Raw genomic sequence first — 19,138 nt, 5'->3', positions numbered from 1 at the left:
AGTTAGCTAACGTTAGCACTAGCTACCGAGCCCATTCAAAAGACAGTATTATTCTAAGGCTGGGTAAACTAGCTACCGCGATAGCTATAACCATATTACCTACTATCTTTTGTTTTGCTACAATTAGTTAGCTAGCTAAATTTGAACGATTTCTATGAATATGAACAAACAAGTCTTACTAAATACAGCCAGCTAGCAGCTAGTTCGTGCGTGATTGAGCAGCTAGCTTGTTGTTAGCGAGCTAGCATCATGTTAGCATACAAATCGCTGTTTTCAGSCAACGTCTATTGTCCAGGGGATGGCTAATCTAGAAAGCCCCTTATGTCACTGAAAAACAAGTTAAATTCGAACCAAAAAGGTGCCAAACTATGTACTTACATTTTGCATTCCCTTAGGAAATAGTGACGATATGTTAATGATTAATATTTTTTTTTATAAACAGTGTAGCTAGCTATTTTTTTATTCCCCCCTCACAGTTTCTTCAAGGGTAACAGTAACAATGTTCCCTGCACGCATGGAAAAACAACACGCGAGAACATAGTTCCGGAGGCACACTCGAATTCCCCAAAACTGCTTTCAGGTAGGGCACAAAATTCCTGTTTTATTTTAGTTTGTRCTGTACTCAGCAACACGAAATAATTGACTCAATGATAATACCATAGTAATTAGAGCATTTATGTAATTTGTCTATAAATGCACACCACGAGAAAGTATATTATGGCGTCATCTGCTGGATAAATGGATTGAATGACGGTCGTCACTAGTTACCACAGCCACAAAGTCATAATTATGGCTAAACTAGTTTCCCACTGTACTGTTTTTGTCTAAACCCCGTCTATTTCTAAAATGTATCTGATTTTAAACCTAACCACACCGCTAACCATATACCTGACCCTAACCTTATATTAAGACCAAAAAGCACATTTTGTTTTCATGAATTTTTACAATAGAGCCAATTTTAGGTCTGCTATCTAGTGGAAACCCTCTTGAACGCGACTCTATCGAAGTCGCATCTAAATTACGTACATTTAAGGCGTCCGAGCTGTCATTCTTTTGTGTTTATCTATCAACTAGCTACGACGTTTTAGAAATGTATTTTTCTTCGTTCTGTTAGCTAATTGGATAAACTGTATGTAGTGATTCTATAAATATGGACTGGCGGACTAGCTTTAATATCGATTGACKGTGTGTACATGCAAAAATGAACAAAGGGTGGCTGGAGCTCGAGAGTGACCCTGGTAAGAAGCTAACGCTAGCTAACATTTAACCAAWTCGTTGTCAAATCTAATCTGTAATCGAAATGTTTGATAATCTATGTTTTACTGTCACTAAACACATCACGTTTAATAATAGCAATTCACGTTATAGTCATATGTCATTGCCACATCTAACGTTAATAGCTATATTGATTGTTCCTTAGCCAGTTGCACAAGGAGGAATAATAAACTCTGTGTGTATGGTCGATGCCATAGTGTTAAACGCTCCATTAACGTGTGGGTTTTCTATGGTGTTTGCAGGGCTGTTCACGCTCTTGGTGGAGGATTTTGGTGAGTTGATTTGACAGGCTGGTTGTTAAAGTAACATGTACTAGATAAGTTTGAACAGCACATACTTTGAGCATCCCTTTGTGTGTTTTGCATGTGTGTTTATAATGTAGGTGTGAAGGGGGTCCAGGTAGAGGAGATATACGACCTACAAAGCAAGTGTCCAAGGTATGGAGTCATGCTATTCAGGCTACTGTCACTATCTGAAATGGCACCCTATTCTCTAGCCAAAGATGTATTCTTAAGGAGCCTAACGTTATACCCTTATGTTATTTTCAGAGGTAGGCTGGCTCTGTCAGCCAAAACAGCCAAATACTCCATCTAAACGTGAATTGATACACAGTTGTGGTACGGTTATAGGAACATAAAGCCCTCTACTTTAATTTCACAACTGCAAAATACACACTTAGTATTCTTGTTAACAAACTCGTTTTTTGCATGACACRAGTCATTTTTCCAACATTTGTTTACAGACAGATTATTTCACTTATAATTCACTGTATCACAATTCCAGTGGGTCAGAAGTTTACATACACTAAGTTGACTGTGCCTTTAAACTAGAGGTCGACCGATTAAACAGAATAGCCGATTTTAATTAGGGCCGATTTCAAGTTTTCATAACAATCGGTAATCAGCATTTTTGGACACCGATTATGACTGATTACATTGCACTCCACGAGGAGACTGCGTGGCAGGCTGACTACCTGCTATGCGAGTGCAGCAAGGAGCCACGGTAAGGTGCTAGCTAGCATTAAACTTATCTTATAAAAAACAATCAAACTTAACATAATCACTAGTTAACTACACATGGTTGATGATATTACTAGTTTATCTAGCTTGTCCTGCGTTGCATATAATCAATGCCGTGCCTGTTAATTTATCATTGAATCACAGCCTACTTCGCCAAATGGGTGATTTAACAAGCGCATTTGCGAAAAAAAGCACTGTCATTGCAGCAATAAACACCATAACCATAAACACCAATGCCTTTCTTAAAATCAATACACAAGTATATATTTTTAAACCGGCATATTTAGTTAATATTGCCTGCTAACATGAATTTCTTTTAAATAGGGAAATTGTGTCACTTCTCTTGCGTTCTGTGCAAGCAGAGTCAGGGTATATGCAGCAGTTTGGGCCACCTGGCTCGTTGTGAACTGTGTGAAGACCATTTCTTCCTAACAAAACCGTAATTAATTTGCCAGAATTCTACATAATTATGACATAACATTGAAGGTTGTGCAATGTAACAGCAATATTTAGACTTAGGGATGCCATCCGTTAGATAAAATACGTAACGGTTCCGTATTTCACAGAAAAAAATAAACGTTTTGTTTTCGAAATGATAGTTTCCAGATTTGACCATATTAATGACCTAAGGCTCGTATTTCTGTGTTATTATGATTAAGTCTGATTTGAAAGAGCAGTCTGACTGAGCAGTGGTAGGCAGCAGCAGGCTCGTAAGCATTCATTCAAATAGCACTTTCCTGCATTTGCCAGCAGCTCTTCGCTCTGCTTCCAGCATTGCGCTGTTTATGACTTCAAGCCTATCAACTCCCGAGATTAGGCTGGCAATACAAAAGTACCTATTAGAACATCCAATAGTCAAAGGTATATGAAATACAAATGGTATAGAGAGAAATAGTGCTATAATAACTACAACCTAAAACTTCTTACCTGGGAATATTGAAGACTCATGTTAAAAGGAACCACCAGCTTTCATATGTTCTGAGCAAAGAGCTTAAACATTAGCTTTTTTACATGGCACATATTGCACTTACTTTCTTCTCCAACACTTTGTTTTTGCATTATTTAAACCAAATTGAACATGTTTCATTATTTATTTGAGACTAAATTGATTTTATTGATGTATTATATTAAAATAAGTGTTCATTCAGTATTGTTGTAATTGTCATTATTACAAATATATGTAAAAAAAAATCAGCCGATTAATCGGTATCGGCCTTTTATGGTCCTTCAATAATCGGTATCGGCGTTGAAAAATCATGATCGGTCGACCTCTACTTTAAACAGCTTGGAAAATTCCAGAAAAGGATGTCATGGCTTTAGATGCTTCTGATCGGCTTATTGACATCATTTGAGTCAATTGGAGGTGTACCTGTGGATGTATTTCAAGGCCTACCTTCAAACTCAGTGCCTCTTTGCTTGACATCATGGGAAAATCAAAAGAAATCAGCCAAGACCTCCTAAAAAATATTGTAGACCTTCACAAGTCTGGTTCATCCTTGGGAGCAATTTCCAAACGCCTGAAGGTACCACGTTCATCTGTACRAACAATAGTACGCAAGTATAAACACCATGGGACCACGCAGCCGTCATACCACTCAGGAAGGAGACGCGTTCTGTCTCCTAGAGATGAACGTACTTTGGTGCGAAAAGTGCAAATCAATCCCAGAACAACAGCAAAGGACCTTGTGAAGATGCTGGAGGAAACAGGTACAAAGTATCTATATCCACAGAAAAATGAGTCCTATATCGACAACCTTAAAGGCCGCTCAGCAAGGAAGAAGCCACTGCTCCAAAACCGCTAGAAAAAAGCCAGACTACGGTTTGCAACTGCACATGGGGACAAAGATTGTACTTTTTGGAGAAAGGTCCTCTGGTCTGATTAAACAAAAATAGAATTGTTTGGCCATAATGACCATCGTTATGTTTGGAGGAAAAAGGGGGAGGCTTGCAAGCCAAAGAACACCATCCGAACTGTGAAGCACGGAGATGACAGCATCATGTTGTGGGGGTACTTTGCTGCAGGAGGGACTGGTAAACTTCACAAAATAGATGGCATCATGAGGATGGAAAATTATSTGGATATATTGAAGCAACTTCTCAAGACATCATTCAGGAAGTTAAAGCTTGGTCGCAAATGGGTCTTCCAAATGGACAATGACCCCAAGAATACTTCCAAAGTTGTGGCCTAAGGACAACAAAGTCAAGGTATTTGAGTGGCCATCACAAAGCCTTGACCTCAATCCTATAGACAATTTGTGGGCAGAACTGAAAAAGCGTGTGTGAGCAAGGAGGCCTACAATCCTGACTCAGTTACACCAGCTCTGTCAGGAGGAATGGGCCAAAATTCACCCAACTTATTGCGGGAAGCTTGTGGAAGGCTACCTGAAACGTTTGACCCAAGTTAAACAATTTAAAGGCAATGCTACCAAATACTAATTGAGTGTATGTGAACTTCTGACTCACTGGGAATGTGATGAAATAAATAAAAGCTGAAATAAATAATTCTCTCTACTATTTTTCTGACATTTCACATTCTTACAATAAAGTGGTGATCCAAAGACGGGGCATTTTTACTAGGATTAAATGTTAGGAATTGTGAAACTGAGTTTCAACTGTATATACTAAAATATATTTGGACACCCCTGCAAATGAGTGGATTCGGTTATTTCAGGTGTATAAAATCTATGCAATGGGGCTGGAGTGGTTTTAAGCTCGCCACCATTGGACTCTGGAGCAGTGGAAACGTGTTCTCTGGAGTGATGGATCATGCCTCACCATCTGGTACTCCATCGAACAAATCTGGTTTTGGCGGATGCCAGGAAAACGCTACCTGCCCCATTGCATAGTGCCAGCTGTAAAATCTGGTGGCGGAGGTGTAATGGTCTGGGGCTGTTTTTCATGGTTCGGGCCCCTTAGTTCCAGTGAAGGGAAACCTTAATGCTACAGCATGCAATGACAATCTAGATGATTCTGTGCTTCCAACTTTGTGGCAACAGTTTGGGGAAGGCCCTTTCTTTTTTCAGAATGACAATGCCCCCCTACATAAAGCGTGGTCCATACAGAAATGGTCTGTCGAGATCGGTGTGGAAGAACTTGATTGGCCTGCACAGTGCCCTGACCTCAACCCCATCGAACACCTTTGGGATGAATTGTTCAGACTGTGCATCGAGCATCTTAACTAAACTCACTTGTACAGAAGATGCGTTTGTACAATGACTCTTATGCTGTGTTTAGATGTATGACGGTTTTTGCGTCCCACAAGTCGGCATAGCGGGGCAAGAAAGACGGGGACTGCAAAAGCAAGCCGGCACAGAGATATTTCACCAGATGTATAAATGTGAAGCATCCTCTTGGCGTTTCCACTCACTACCAAATATGGTAGTGAGAGGAAGCGAAGTGTCCGGCAGTGGGAGAAGCTGGAACGAGATGGATTTTGGCCGACATCCTGCAAATTCTCATCAATGGAACATTTGCTCTCCATACAGTTTTTTCTTCCCAAAACTAGAATCTGTTATGATCAGAGTGAACAAAATTTTGTAGACTTTACCCTTTGCTAAAGTGCCCTATTATTATTTTTTATTATTGTTTAGGAGTGCAAAGGTGAATTGCGTTATTGCACACACACACTTCAAAGTAGGCGTTCCCTAACGCCAGCTTGTACTTGGCTCTGACCAGCTCCTTGCTTTTTCTGCCTACTATGACTAATTTGTTCCCATTTGAAACAACGGGCTGTGGTCTATCTTGGTTTAGTTATAAAAATCAGTATATGTTGCTATGGTGATTTCAGTAAACAAACATCCGGTAGAAAACAAGGCTATGGCAGATATTTGAACTCCAACATTCACCGCCAACCTCAACAGCATTTACCATCATGCTGTCATTGAAAACAAAGACATCTGGTTTGCGGTCTACCTTGTACCATGTAAATGCAGCATTATTGGTATGTGTAATGGAACTGAGAGTCATGATCAAGGGCTACCTATTCCCTACATAGTGCACAACTTTTGACCAGAGCCCTATTTCACACTGTGACAACCTCTTTGAAAGCCTTACTATTGTAAATGAACCCCACTGTGTATGAAAGAACCAAATCTGTGGACTGCTGTCTGTTGACTAACTCCTATCACCCCCCTCCCCCCAGCCCTGTGTATGGCTTCATCTTCCTGTTCAAGTGGATYGAGGAGCGAAGGTCTAGGAGGAAAGTCTCCACCTTGGTGGATGAGACCTCTGTCATTGATGATGACATTGTTAATGACATGTTCTTTGCCCACCAGGTGAGTCTGTTTTAATCCTTGACTACACTGTAGGGTTCAGGGCAGTCAGTTTGCCTTAATACAGATTTGTATGCATGGAGGCTACAGTGCCTTTGGAAAGTTCAGACCCCCTGACTTTTTCCACATTTTGGTAGGTTACAGCTTGATTCTAAAATGTATAAAACAAAATGTTTTCCTCATCAATCTACACACAATACCCCATAATGACAAAGCAAAAACAGGATTTTAGAAATTTTTGCTAATTAATATTAAAAAATAAATTTACATAAGTATTCAGACCCTTTACTCAGTACTTTGTTGAAGCACCTTTGGCAGCGATTACAGCCTCCAGTCTTCTTGGGTATGACGCTACAAGCTTGGCGCACCTGTATTTGGGGAGTTTCTCCCATTCTACTCTGCAGATCCTCTCAAGCTCTGTCAGGTTGGATGGGGAGTGTTTCTACACAGCTATTTTCAGGTCTCTCCAGAGATGTTCGATCGGGTTCAAGTCCGGGCTCTGGCTGGGCCACTCAAGGACATTCAAAGACTTGTCCCAAAGCCAGGTTTTCTTCAAGGATCTCTCTGTAATTTTCTCCGTTCATCTTTGCTTCAATCCTGACTAGTCTCCCAGTCCCTGCTGCTGAAAAACATCCGCACAGCATGATGCTGCCACCACCATACTTCACCGTAGTGATGGTGCCAGGTTTCCTCCAGAAGTGACGTTCAATCTTGGTTTCATCAGACCAGAGAATTTTGTTTCTCATGGTCTGAGAGTCTTTAGGTGCCTGTTGGCAAACTCCAAGYGAGTTAGGTGCCTTTTACTGACGCATGGCTTCCATCTGGCCACTCTACCATAAAGGCCTGATTGGTGGAGTTCTGCATAGATGGTTGTCCTTCTGGAAGGTTCTCCCGTCTCCACAGAGGAACTCTGGAGCTCTTTCAGTGACCAACGCATTCTTGGTCACCTCCCTGACTAAGGCCCTTCTCCCCAAATTGCTCAGTTTGGCCAGACGGCCAGCTCTAGGAAGAATAATGGAGGACGCTGTGTTCTTGGGGACCTTCAGGGCTGCAGAAATGTTTTGGTACCCTTCCCCAGATCTGTGCCTTGACACAGTTCTGTCTCTGCACTTTACGGACAATTCTTTTGACCTCCATGGCTTGGTTTTTCCTTTGATATTCACTGTGATCTGTAGGACGTTTTATATAGACTGGTGTGTTCCTTTCCAAATCATGTCCATCAATTGAATTTACCACAGGTGGACTCCAATCAAGTTGTATATCTAAAGGATGATCAGTGGAAACAATATGTACCTGAGCTCAATTTTGAGTCTCATAGCAAAGGGTCTGAATGTTTTTTTTTGTTGGTATAAATTAGCAAAAATGTTTTCGCTTTGGCTTTATGGGGTATTGTGTGTAGATTGCTGAGGAGGATAATTTTAAAAAACAAAACCATTTTAGAATAAGGCTGTAACAAAATGTGGACTTGTCAAGGGGTATGAATACTTTCCGAAGACACTGTATATTGTTGTCAGAATGTGGTGCATTCCGTCATTTCCTACTGTGCCGACGGTGTCATAGGAAGGCATTGTTTTTCTTTTCTTTATGCCATTGAGTTCCTTTCAGTTATTATTTTTGTGTCCAGCTGATCCCAAACTCCTGCGCCACCCATGCACTTCTGAGCGTGCTACTGAACTGTAGTGGAGTTGAGTTGGGCACTACCCTCAGTCGCATGAAGACCTTCACTAAAGGCTTCGGCCCAGAGGTGAGGTGTACACACCACACACCTCTCCAATTTTTACTGTGGTGTCATGATTAATCAAATTTTACATGATGGTATTTTATGTTCTTTCAGAGTAAAGGCTACGCCATTGGAAATGCCCCAGAGTTGGCTAAAGCACACAACAGCCATGCCAGGTAGGAGGCACTGTTGCATCTGTCCCTCCTTATTGTGTATGCCCCTTCATTCTGTGTCTACCACTAGGTTTTATTCACTAGGCACGTAAGAAAAGACTGAAACAGGAAATTACCTACCTGAACTTGTCCAATAAGAAAAGATTGTGTTCATTTTTTGTTGCAAAATGTTTTGCTATGATGTGCACTAATGAATACAACCCTGATGTATACAAATGTGGCACTGCCACCCATGATTGACTGGTATTGCATAATTTTTTTTACTTAACTAGGCAAGTCAGTTAAGAACAAATTCTTATTTACAATGACGGTCTACCAAAAGGCAAAAGGCCTCCTGCGGGGACGGGGGCTGGGATTAAAAAAAATTATAATAAAAAATCTAGGACAAAACACACATCACTACATAAAGAGAGACCTAAGACAACAACATAGCATGACAGCAACACATGACAACATGTTAGTAACACAACATGGCAGCAGCACAAGGTACAAACATTATTGGGCACAGACAACAGCATAAAGGGCAAGAAGGTAGAGACAACAATACATCACGCAAAGCAGCCACAACTGTCARTAAGAGTGTCCATGATTGAGTCTGAATGAGGAGATAGCGATAAAACTGTCCAGTTTGAGTGTTTGTTGCAGCTCGTTCCAGTCGCTAGCTGCAGCGAACTGAAAAGATGAGCGACCCAGGGATGTGTGTGCTTTGGGGACCTTGAACAGAATGTGACTGGCAGAACGGGTGTTGTATGTGGAGGATGAGGGCTGCAGTAGGTGTCTCAGATAGGGGGGAGTGAGGCCTAAGAGGGTTTCATAAATAAGCATYAACTGCTCGGTCTTGCGACGGGTATACAGAGATGACCAGTTTACTGAGGAGTATGGAGTGCAGTGATGTGTCCTATAAGGAGCATTGGTGGCAAATCTGATGGCCGAATGGTAAAGAACATCTAGCTGCTCGAGAGCACCCTTACCTGCTGATCTATAAATTCTCTCTGTAATCTAGCATGGATAGGATGGTCATCTGAATCAGGGTTAGTTTGGCAGCTGGGGTGAAAGAGGAGCGATTACGATAGAGGGACCCAAGTCTAGATTTAACTTTACCCAGCAGCTTTGATATGTGTTGAGAGAAGGACAGTGCACCGTCTAGCCATACTCCCAAGTACTTGTATGAGGTGACTACCTCAAGCTCTAAACCCTCAAAGGTAGTAATCACACCTGTGGGCAAGGAGCAGTCTTCTTACCAAACCACACGACCTTTGTTTTGGAGGTGTACAGAACAAGGTTACGGGCAGTGAATGGAAAGGGCTACCAGTGATGTTCAGCTCTGTCCAATTCTCACACCTCTTCCTTCTCTTTCCATGGAGACCGGAGCCCAGGCACCTGCCGGAGAAGCAGAACGGGATTAGCGCCGTGCGGACCATGGAAGCATTCCACTTTGTCAGCTACGTGCCCATCAAAGACCGCTTGTTTGAGCTAGACGGCCTCAAGGCGTACCCCATTGACCACGGTAAGAACTGCAAACTGTGATAGACTTAGAGAAGTAGCATTGTACCACTAACTCACGTTGAGACAGCCTGGTGCCTTCAAAGCACCTTGCTACGACTTCTCTAATCTACCGCGTGGCTTTATAATATAACTACTGTTTGACTACAATGGCTGTATCCCAAATGCTACCCTATTCCAGGTATAGTGCACTACTCTTGGCCTGTTCTGCTAGGGTCTAAATTTGTGCACTATATAGGGAATAGGGTGCCATTTGGGGGACACTAGGTGTACGCTCCAGTGACCTCATGGGCTCTATATGAAAGCAGCTTTTAGGGGGGTCAATTGTAAACACTTTAATTTTCTCTCGCTCTCTCTCTCAGGGCCATGGGGAGAGGAGGAGGAGTGGACGGATAAGGCACGGCGGGTCATTATGGAGAGGATTGGCTTGGCCACGGCTGGGTGAGCCAGGGGCCAATCTCCTGCCTCAGTAACACTGAATGAGATGTTCAGACTCTAGCTCTCTCTCACACACACTTTTCTCGTCCCTCCCAGAGAGCCCTACCATGATATCCGCTTCAACCTGATGGCAGTGGTTCCGGACCGCAGGGTGAAGTATGAGTCAAAACTGGAGATCCTGAAGAGGAACAGGCAGATGGTACTGGAGGGGCTACAGCAGGTCAGGAGACACAGGGGTGTGTGCGTGTGTGAGCGCACGGTGGCAGGGAGCCTAGTGGTTAAGAGTGTTGGTCCAGTAACCGAAAGGTTGCTGGTTTATATCCCTGAGCCGACTGACAGATTTTGTTTTACCTAATGTGCCCTTGAGTAAGGCACTTAACCTTATTTGCTCTAGATAAGAGTGCCTGTAAAATGATTAGTGTGTGTAAAATCATAACTATCAAACGGTTCTGGAGTGGCTACAGTAGGTCTGGACACAGACAACGGAGCCCACTGATACCGCCCAGTGAGAATGTGCGTGTCTGTATATCTGTTTATATGTGTCTGTGGGTACATTTGGCTTACCTGGTGCCCTTGGTTAGCTAAAACGAATGCACCAATAGACGCATACACACAGATATACAGACATGCACAATGTCTGTCTGATTGACTTGATATGAGTGTGACCTGTTCCCCAGCTGATCCGGGTCACCCAGCCAGAGCTTGTACAGGACAGGAAGCAGCCAGACTCCTCCCCCTCAGACGACACACCCCCTACTATCAAAAAAGAAGAGGCAGACCCTCAACCTGTTACATCACAGGGGGCTGAGCAGACTCCTCCCACAGGTATTAAATTCAGCTCTGAACCTCCCCAATGTTGATTCTCTTTATAGATACGAGAATGTGAGTCTTATGAGTCACCCTATTGCCTTTATTGTGCACTACCTTTGCCCAGRGCCCTGTCAAAAGTACTGCACTATATATGGAATAGGGTGTCATTTGGGATGCTACCTGTTGCAGGGTATGATGTGCTTCAACTGGTACATTGACATTCATGGACTCTGACCATGTGTTCCACTGTTGTGCAGACACAGCAGCCCAGTCCCAATTGGTCCCGAGCCCCTCAGGCAAGGGGAAAGCCATGGGGAAACCAGCTGCTCCATTGGGGGGAGCGGGGACCTCCCAGCCTGTCACCAGCCCCATCGTCCCTCGCCTACCAGCCTTCTTGGACAACCACAACTACGCCAAGTCCCCCATGCAGGTCGGGGGGACGGGTTATGATGTGACACAACTCAACATTTCCACACAAATCTCTCATTGACATTAATGCATGATGATTTTTTCAACAGTCTTGACTTATATACTCCTATCTCAAGCTAGGATTCGACTCGAAGCCAATACTGTATGTTTGCCTTGGCAAGGTCGCTGATTGGTTGTTCTCTGACAGGAGGTTGAGGACCTTGCGACAGGGGTGGGTCGTCCCCGGGTGCCCGGTGCGCCCCAGCCCCCCTACTCTGATGACGATGACTATGAGGATGAAGAGGAGGAAGAGATTGGCACACCAACCAGGTCAGCACCTTCACATCACATGGGCCCGTATTCACAAAGCATCTCAGCGTAGGAGTGCTGATCTAGGATCAAAATGTTATCTTCCAAGCAATTGGAGTGCTTGAAATGTATTGGTTATGTTTGTGCATTTGTCCGTGTATTTGTGTGCGTAGGTTCAGGCGTAAAGGGGTGCTGCGTTCCCGTACAGGCCGTGTCGGGGGAGGCAGCGGCGTAGAGACCAAGCTGGCACTCGGCGTCCTGGCCGAGAAACTCAAGAAGGAAGTCCAGAGGAAAGACTCTCTGGCCACGCCCCTCTCCGTCCGTACCGAGGGCCGCACTGGGGGCATCGTGATCACGGCTGCCTCCCAGCCCTCGCCCACACCCAGCAACGAGAGCACCGACACCGCCTCGGAGATCGGCAGCGCCTTCAACTCACCACTGCGCTCCCCGGCCCGCTCCCAGGCGGCCACGCGGCCCTCCAGCCCTGTGGCATCTCACCTGTCCCGGGTGTTGTTTGGGGAGGATGAGGGTCTGCTGAGGCTGGATGCCAGACAGAACCGGGCTGTCAGAGAGCTGGGGCCCTCCGTCAGCACCGCCCTGCTGCACCTACAGGAGGACGGGGTTATATACACTGTACCGCCATCCGGTGAGGAAGGACGGGTGTGTGCGTGGGTGGGTGAGAGCGATTGAAATTGAGGTATTGGACCTGTGGGGAAGCGAACATGGGCACTCGATTAAGATCATCGTAAATTACATTTCAAAGAGCATCTGTTTACCTTCAGACCTAATGACATAATCCATTATTTATACCTGGATTATACTAATCTAATACCAGAGTCACACCGCTCTTGAGATGCATATGGAAGACGATATCACTGAGTTGGAACCAGACCTGGGTTCAAGCACTATTTGAAATATTTGAAGACCATCTGTGCTTAATTGCATTCCAGGCAGGCTAAAGCAAACACTCAAAGTATTTGAAAGWTTTTAAGAGTATTTGAATCCAGGTCTGGTTTATAGCTGCTAAATAGGTATGTTTCTTGCCTGTACAGCTGATACAGCTCTTGAAGAGAAGAAGGCAGGCGCTYCAGAGCCGGTAAAAGAGCAAGGTAGCAATCCAGCAGTAGAGGGGGACGGAGTGAAGGAGGAGGGGAAGGAGGGACCATCGGTGGAGGTGAAAGAGGAAGAGATCAGAGATGCAACAGAGGTCAAACCCAGCATGGAAAAGGTCATCTCCACGGAAACCGTTGGAAGCAACAAGCCATCTGGTGAAAAATACTCTCCTAAAGTAAGTCCTTTTTCTTAGAAACATATCTGGCGATATAAACTCAGCAAAAAAAGAAACGTCCTCTCACTCTCAACTGTGTTTATTTTCAGCAAACTTAACATGTGTAAATATTTGTATGAACAAAACAAGATTCAACAACTGAGACATAACATAAACTGAACAAGTTCCACAGACATGTGACTGTTCCATTTCGGTTAATGTGTCCCTGAACAAAGGGAGGGTCAAAATCAAAAGTAACTGTCTGGTGTGGCCACCAGCTGCATTAAGTATTGCTGTGCATCTCCTCATGGACTGCACCAGATTTGCCAGTTCTTGCTGTGAGATGTTACCCCACTCTTCCACCAAGGCACCTGCAAGTTCCCAGACATTTCTGGGGGGAATGGCCCTAGCCCTCACCCTCCGATCCAACAGGTCCCAGACATGCTCAATGGGATTGAGATCCGGGCTCTTCAATGGCCATGGCAGAAGACTGACATTCCTGTCTTGCAGGAAATCACGCACAGAACGAGCAGTATGGCTGGTGGCATTGTCATGTCAGGATGAGCCTGCAGGAAGGGTACCACATGAGGGAGGAGGGTGTCTTCCCTGTAACGCACAACATTGAGATTGCCTGCAATGACAACAAGTTCAGTCCGATGATGCTGTGACACCGCCCCAGACCATGACGGACCCTCCACCTCCAAATCGATCCTGCTCCAGATTACAGGCCTTGGTGTAACGCGCATTCCTTCGACGATAAACGCGAACCCTCTTCAGTGAAGAGCACTTTTTGCCAGTCCTGTCTGGTCCAGCGACGGTGGGTTTGTGCCCCCGTTGTTGCCGGTGATGTCTTGTGAAGACCTGCCTTACAACAGGCCTACAAGCCCTCAGTCCAGCCTCTCTCAGCCTATTGCGGACAGTCTGAGCACTGATGGAGGGATTGTGCGTTCCTGGTGTAACTCGGGCAGCTGTTGCCATCCTGTACCTGTCCCGCGGGTGTGATGTTCAGATGTACCCATCCTGTGCAGTTGTTGTTACACGTGGTCTGCCACTGCGAGTACGATCAGTTGTACGTCCTGTAGCGCTGTATTGGGCCTCTCACAGTACGGACAGTGCAATGTATTGCCCTGGCCACATCTGCAGTCCTCATGCCTCCTTGCAGCATGCCTAAGGCACGTTCACGCAGATGAGCAGGGACCCTGGGCATCTTTCTTTTGGTGTTCTTCAGAGTCAGTAGAAAGGCCACTTTAGTGTCCTAAATTTTCATAACTGTGACCTTAATTGCCTACCGTCTGTAAGTTGTTAGTGTCTTAACGACCATTCCACAGATGCATGTTCATTGATTGTTTATGGTTCATTGAACAAGCATGGGAAACAGTGTTTAAACCCTTTACAATGAAGATCTGTGAAGTTATTTGGATATTTACAAATTATCTTTGAAAGACAGGGTCCTGAAAAAGGGACTTCGTTTATATAATTAGTACTAGTCAAGTTTTGAGACACCTACTTTAAAAAAAAATATTTAACTGTTTTCTACATTGTAGAATAATAGTGAAGACATCACAATTATGAAATAAACATGGAATCATGTATTAAGCAAGAAAAGTGTTAAACATATCAAAATATTTGAGATTCTTCCAAGTACCCACCCTTTGCCTTGATGACAGCTTTGCACACGCTTGACATTCTCTCAACCAGCTTCACCTGGAATGCATTCAAGTGCATTAAATCACTTCAACCCAATTGAGATGGTTTGGGAACCAAAAGCAGCCAAGTGCTCAGCATATATGGGAACTCAAGACTTTTGGAAAGGCATTCCAGGTGAAGCTGGTTGAGAGAATSCAAAAGTGTAGAAATCTTTCATCAACGCAAAGGGTGGCTACTTTAAACAATCTCAAATAAAATGTATAACACTTTTTTTGGTTACTACATGATTCCATATGTGTTATTTCATAGTTTTGATGTCTAAAGTGTTCTTCTATAATTTTAGAAAAGCGTTAAAATAAATGAAACCCCTGGAATGAGTAGGGAGAGAGCCTAAAGCAGCACCTGGATCTTCTGCACAGATTGTCAGACCTGGACCCTGACTGACTAAATCTCAGTAGTACAAAAATATTGGCGTTCCAAAAAAGGTCCAGTTCCCAGGACCACAAATACCATCTAGACACCATTGCCCTAGCACGCACAAAAAAACTATACATACCTCGGCCTTAACATCAGCGCCACAGGTAACTTCCACAAAGCTGTGAACGAGCTGAGCGACAAGGCAACAGCTCGCTGTGAAACTGATATTTAGGCCGAGGTATGCATCGTTTTTTGTGCTCTAGGGCAACGGTGTCTAGATGAAAGCATATCAGTGATATCGTCTTTCTATGCCATCAAAGGGAACATAAAATTTGACATACCAAATAAGATCTGGCTAAAAATACAGTTATAGATCCGCTCACCAACCAAGAATGGGACCAACCAAATTGAGAGACTCCATGAAGAATTCTGCAAAAATATACTCATCGTACAATGTAAAACACCAAATAATCCATGCAGAGTAGAATTAGGCCGATACCAGCTAATTATCAAAATCCAGAAAAGAGCCGTTAAATTCTACAACCACCTAAAAGGAAGCGATTCCCAAACCTTCCATAACAAAGCCATCACCTACAGAGAGATGAACCTGGAGAAGAGTCCCCTAAGCAAGCTGGTCCTAGGGCTCTGTTCACAAACAGACCCCACAGAGCCCCAAGACAGCAACACAGTTGGATCCAACCAAATCATGAGAGAACCAAAAGATAATTACTTGACACATTGGAAAGAATTAACAAAAAACAGAGCAAACTACAATGCTATTTGGCCCTAAACAGAGAGTACAGTGGAAGAATACCTGACCACTGTGACTGACCCAAACTTAAGGAAAGCTTTGACTATGTACAGACTCAGTGAGCATAGCCTTGCTATTGAAAAAGGCTGCAATAGGCAGACCTGGCTTTCAAGAGAAGAAAGGCTATGTGCACACTGCCCACAAAACAAGGTGGAAACTGAGCTGCACTTCCTAACCTGCCAAATGTTTGACCATATTAGAGACACATTTCCCTCAGATTACACAAACCCACAAAGAATTCGAAAACAAACACAATTTTGATCAACTCCCATATCTACTGGGTGAAATACCACAAGATGTGTGACCTTTTGCCACAAAAGGGCAACGAGTGAAGAACAAACACCATTGTAAATACAACCCATGTTTATTTATTTTCCCTTTTGTACTTGAACTATTTGCTAATAATATGACATTTGAAATGTCTTTATTCTTTTGAAACTTCTGTGAGTGTAATGTTTACTGTTAATTTTGATTGTTTTATTGAACTTTATCTACTTTATCTACAATGTTAACATATAATTGGCATGCCAATAAAGCCCTTGAATTTAACTGAATTGAGAGCGAGTGTGTGTCACAATTTGTTTCTCACTTGTTTCCTGCAGGAGCTGCTTGCTCTGCTCAAGTGTGTGGAGGCTGACATCGCCAACTATGAAGTGTTTCTAAAGGAGGAGGTGGAGAAGAGGAAAAAATACAAGGTTATTGTAGTTGCTCTAAAGCAGAGCCATTAAAACGTTTAATCACAGACATCCAAATCTATGTGGGCGTGTTTGTTATGTATTTTGTGTGTGGGTTTTGTATGTTGGTGTGCTAATCTCAATGTTCACCCATGTTTTGACCAGATTGATGACCAGAGGAGGACCCATAATTATGACGAGTTCATCTGCACCTTCATATCCATGCTGGCACAAGAAGGTAAGGCCACCTCTTTCCAGAGACCCATGCTGGTTGAGAGTAGTTAATACATTTWGCTTTTTCTTCTCTGACAAGGGTTTTCATGCAGGAAATGTTTTATATGTCTCTCAGGCAATTTTACAGGAACCTCTTTTAAATAAAATCAATGGAGTTCAGTCATTGTCATTTCTCCTCTGATCACCTTTCTGTCTGCAGGCATGTTGGCCAGTCTGGTTGAGCAGAATATCTCTGTGCGTCGTCGCCAGGGAGTGAGCATCGGCCGTTTACACAAACAGAGGAAACCAGACCGCAGGAAACGCTCGCGACCCTACAAGGCCAAGCGCCAGTGACCGCAGGAAGTGCTCGCTTGGGGTCCCTCTGCACCAATCATGGCAGAGAAAAGGCAAAAACCCTTGTTGCACTCATGACACTGTCCTGTGACTTCAGGGAGAAAATTACTCATTCATGTTGTATTTTAGTGCCATTTTTTTTTTTCATCCAATGGACCATCTGTTGATTAGCTGAACCAAATTATGTAACGTTATGCTTTCCTGTAATATTTTTTTTWATGCATGTTAAAGTCCCAAATGGCACCTTATTCCTATATAATGCACTACCCTATGGGCCATGGTCAAAATAGTGCACCATATAGGGAATAGGGTGACATTTGGGATGAACACCTAGTCTCCATGTTAAAAGGACCTTTGTCTGTGCCATCACACTGTGTACTGGGTTGTGTTCATTAGGGCAGAAAATGTTTTGCAATAGGAAAATAAGCATTTGCAATTCCGGATAGTCATTCCATTGGGGGCCTAATGAACACACCCCAGGGGTGACTCAACTGACTGTGGGACACAGGAAGCTGCTTGGAAGTCTGGGAGTTAGTCTGATTATGTGACGTGATATAATCCTCATTCCTGGCAAGCAGGGCTGGTTCACCACTATTTGCTTGCTTGTATCATGCTTTGGCAGTACTGTATGGKTGTATCCCAGATGGCACCCTATTTCCTATAAAGTGCACTACTTTTAGGGCCCAAGGGCTCTGTTCAAAGTAGTGCACTAGGGAATGGGGTGCCATTTGGGACTTAGTCTAAATCTCTTTGGAGGTCCTATAACTGTATAGATGAGATCTACTCCTTTAATGTTTTATCTGTAAATCTCTCAATTGWGATTCTGATCATTGGAGAGCATTGTCAGTGTGTTTTTGTACATACAGTGTGTATCCGTCTGCTCAGCATCAGTGGTAACAGAAGTGTTTTTATTTTTTAATTTGTTATCCTAGTCACATGAATAACTACAATAAACTCAACAAAAGCACTATGGACCTCACTCACTCCTCATGTCGTAGGTGGATGTCTGGGTCATATTTGGTGAGCTGAAATCACTGGGGCCTGGCTTTGACAGTGCATTTGTTTCATAACTTGAATAGCTTTATACATGGTGAGACTCCACTGGAGCTGGATAGGACACGTTTTTATGAAAGAATACAGACTCTATTCCAAGAAAAGCTGTACATTGGGCACCAGAGGGGAGGCTCAAGACAACGTGGTGGAGAACAGTCGAGACAGTTCCAGCAACATCAGCAGGGTCACAATGGAGAAGAGCCTTTGTTGCTGCGCTATGCTATGCGCCAGTCAGTGCTACAGGGTTATGGCTAGAAGGGATACAGCTTTTGTCAAATTAACATCAAAAGTTGAAATGTAACGCTTTTCTTAATCTAATTATCCTAACCTGCTGCATTAATTATCCCAACCTGCTAAGGTAAATTATAACCTGCTACGAAAAGTCTGACAAGCTGTACCCCATTCAGTCAAAACTGCGCGATGGGGCGAGTGAGTAACGCTTGTTGAGAGAATTGCCAAGCAGACATTTTGTGCAGTTGCTGCCGATGTCCACTAGGTGTAGCTGTGACTACAGGGTGAGTGCTGCTGAACGTTTTTTTGTTGTCACGGACAGTTATATCGTCAAGACTTCTCCACCGTCAGCAAAGCTTCGCACCACATGGGATCCTTCCAATGCAGTGCCAGGTTGGATACTTTTAGGCACATTGTCCAATAGTATCATACACTACCATTCAAAAGTTTGGGGTCACTTAGAAATTTACTTTTTTTTTWWWAATAAACATTATTTGTCCATTAAAATAACATCAAATTGATCAGAAATAGTGTAGACATTAATG

At 43.5% G+C, this 19,138-nt stretch overlaps 2 protein-coding genes across 4 annotated transcripts in view; one reads left to right on the top strand and one right to left on the bottom strand.

Annotated features, from left to right (window-relative positions):
- The window catches only part of LOC111970732 (helicase ARIP4), a 28,061-nt gene extending 27,548 nt beyond the window's left edge, over positions 1-513 (bottom strand). Inside the window, exon 1 of the mRNA XM_023997502.2 lies at positions 379-513. The gene's annotated coding sequence lies outside the window, so the exon portion shown is untranslated. The remainder of the gene's footprint in view (positions 1-378) is intronic.
- A 466-nt stretch (positions 514-979) lies between these two features.
- bap1 (BRCA1 associated deubiquitinase 1) lies at positions 980-18,276 on the top strand. 3 transcript variants are annotated; one of them, XM_023997122.3, is made up of 17 exons: positions 989-1,238; positions 1,518-1,547; positions 1,658-1,712; positions 6,436-6,568; positions 8,190-8,309; positions 8,400-8,461; positions 9,823-9,965; positions 10,324-10,402; positions 10,496-10,619; positions 11,077-11,224; positions 11,467-11,660; positions 11,826-11,947; positions 12,100-12,572; positions 12,979-13,214; positions 16,671-16,763; positions 16,908-16,980; positions 17,176-18,276. In XM_023997122.3, exons 1-17 carry the CDS (start codon positions 1,202-1,204, stop codon positions 17,307-17,309), a joined length of 2,256 nt encoding a protein of 751 aa, XP_023852890.1. In that variant the 5' UTR covers positions 989-1,201; the 3' UTR covers positions 17,310-18,276. The 3 variants fall into 3 exon arrangements, with proteins under 3 accessions (XP_023852892.1, XP_023852890.1, XP_023852891.1); XM_023997123.3 differs by having other exon boundaries at positions 991-1,238; positions 11,467-11,639; XM_023997124.3 differs by lacking the exons at positions 16,671-16,763; positions 16,908-16,980; positions 17,176-18,276 and having other exon boundaries at positions 980-1,238; positions 12,100-12,598; positions 12,979-13,114.
- The last annotated feature ends 862 nt before the right edge of the window (positions 18,277-19,138 follow it).

This window comes from Salvelinus sp. IW2-2015, linkage group LG11 (assembly GCF_002910315.2).
Source record: "Salvelinus sp. IW2-2015 linkage group LG11, ASM291031v2, whole genome shotgun sequence".
In the NCBI taxonomy this organism is placed as follows: domain Eukaryota; kingdom Metazoa; phylum Chordata; class Actinopteri; order Salmoniformes; family Salmonidae; genus Salvelinus; species Salvelinus sp. IW2-2015.
The sequence above is the reverse complement of the archived record's forward strand: the minus strand, read 5'-3'. Positions and strand labels throughout refer to the sequence as shown.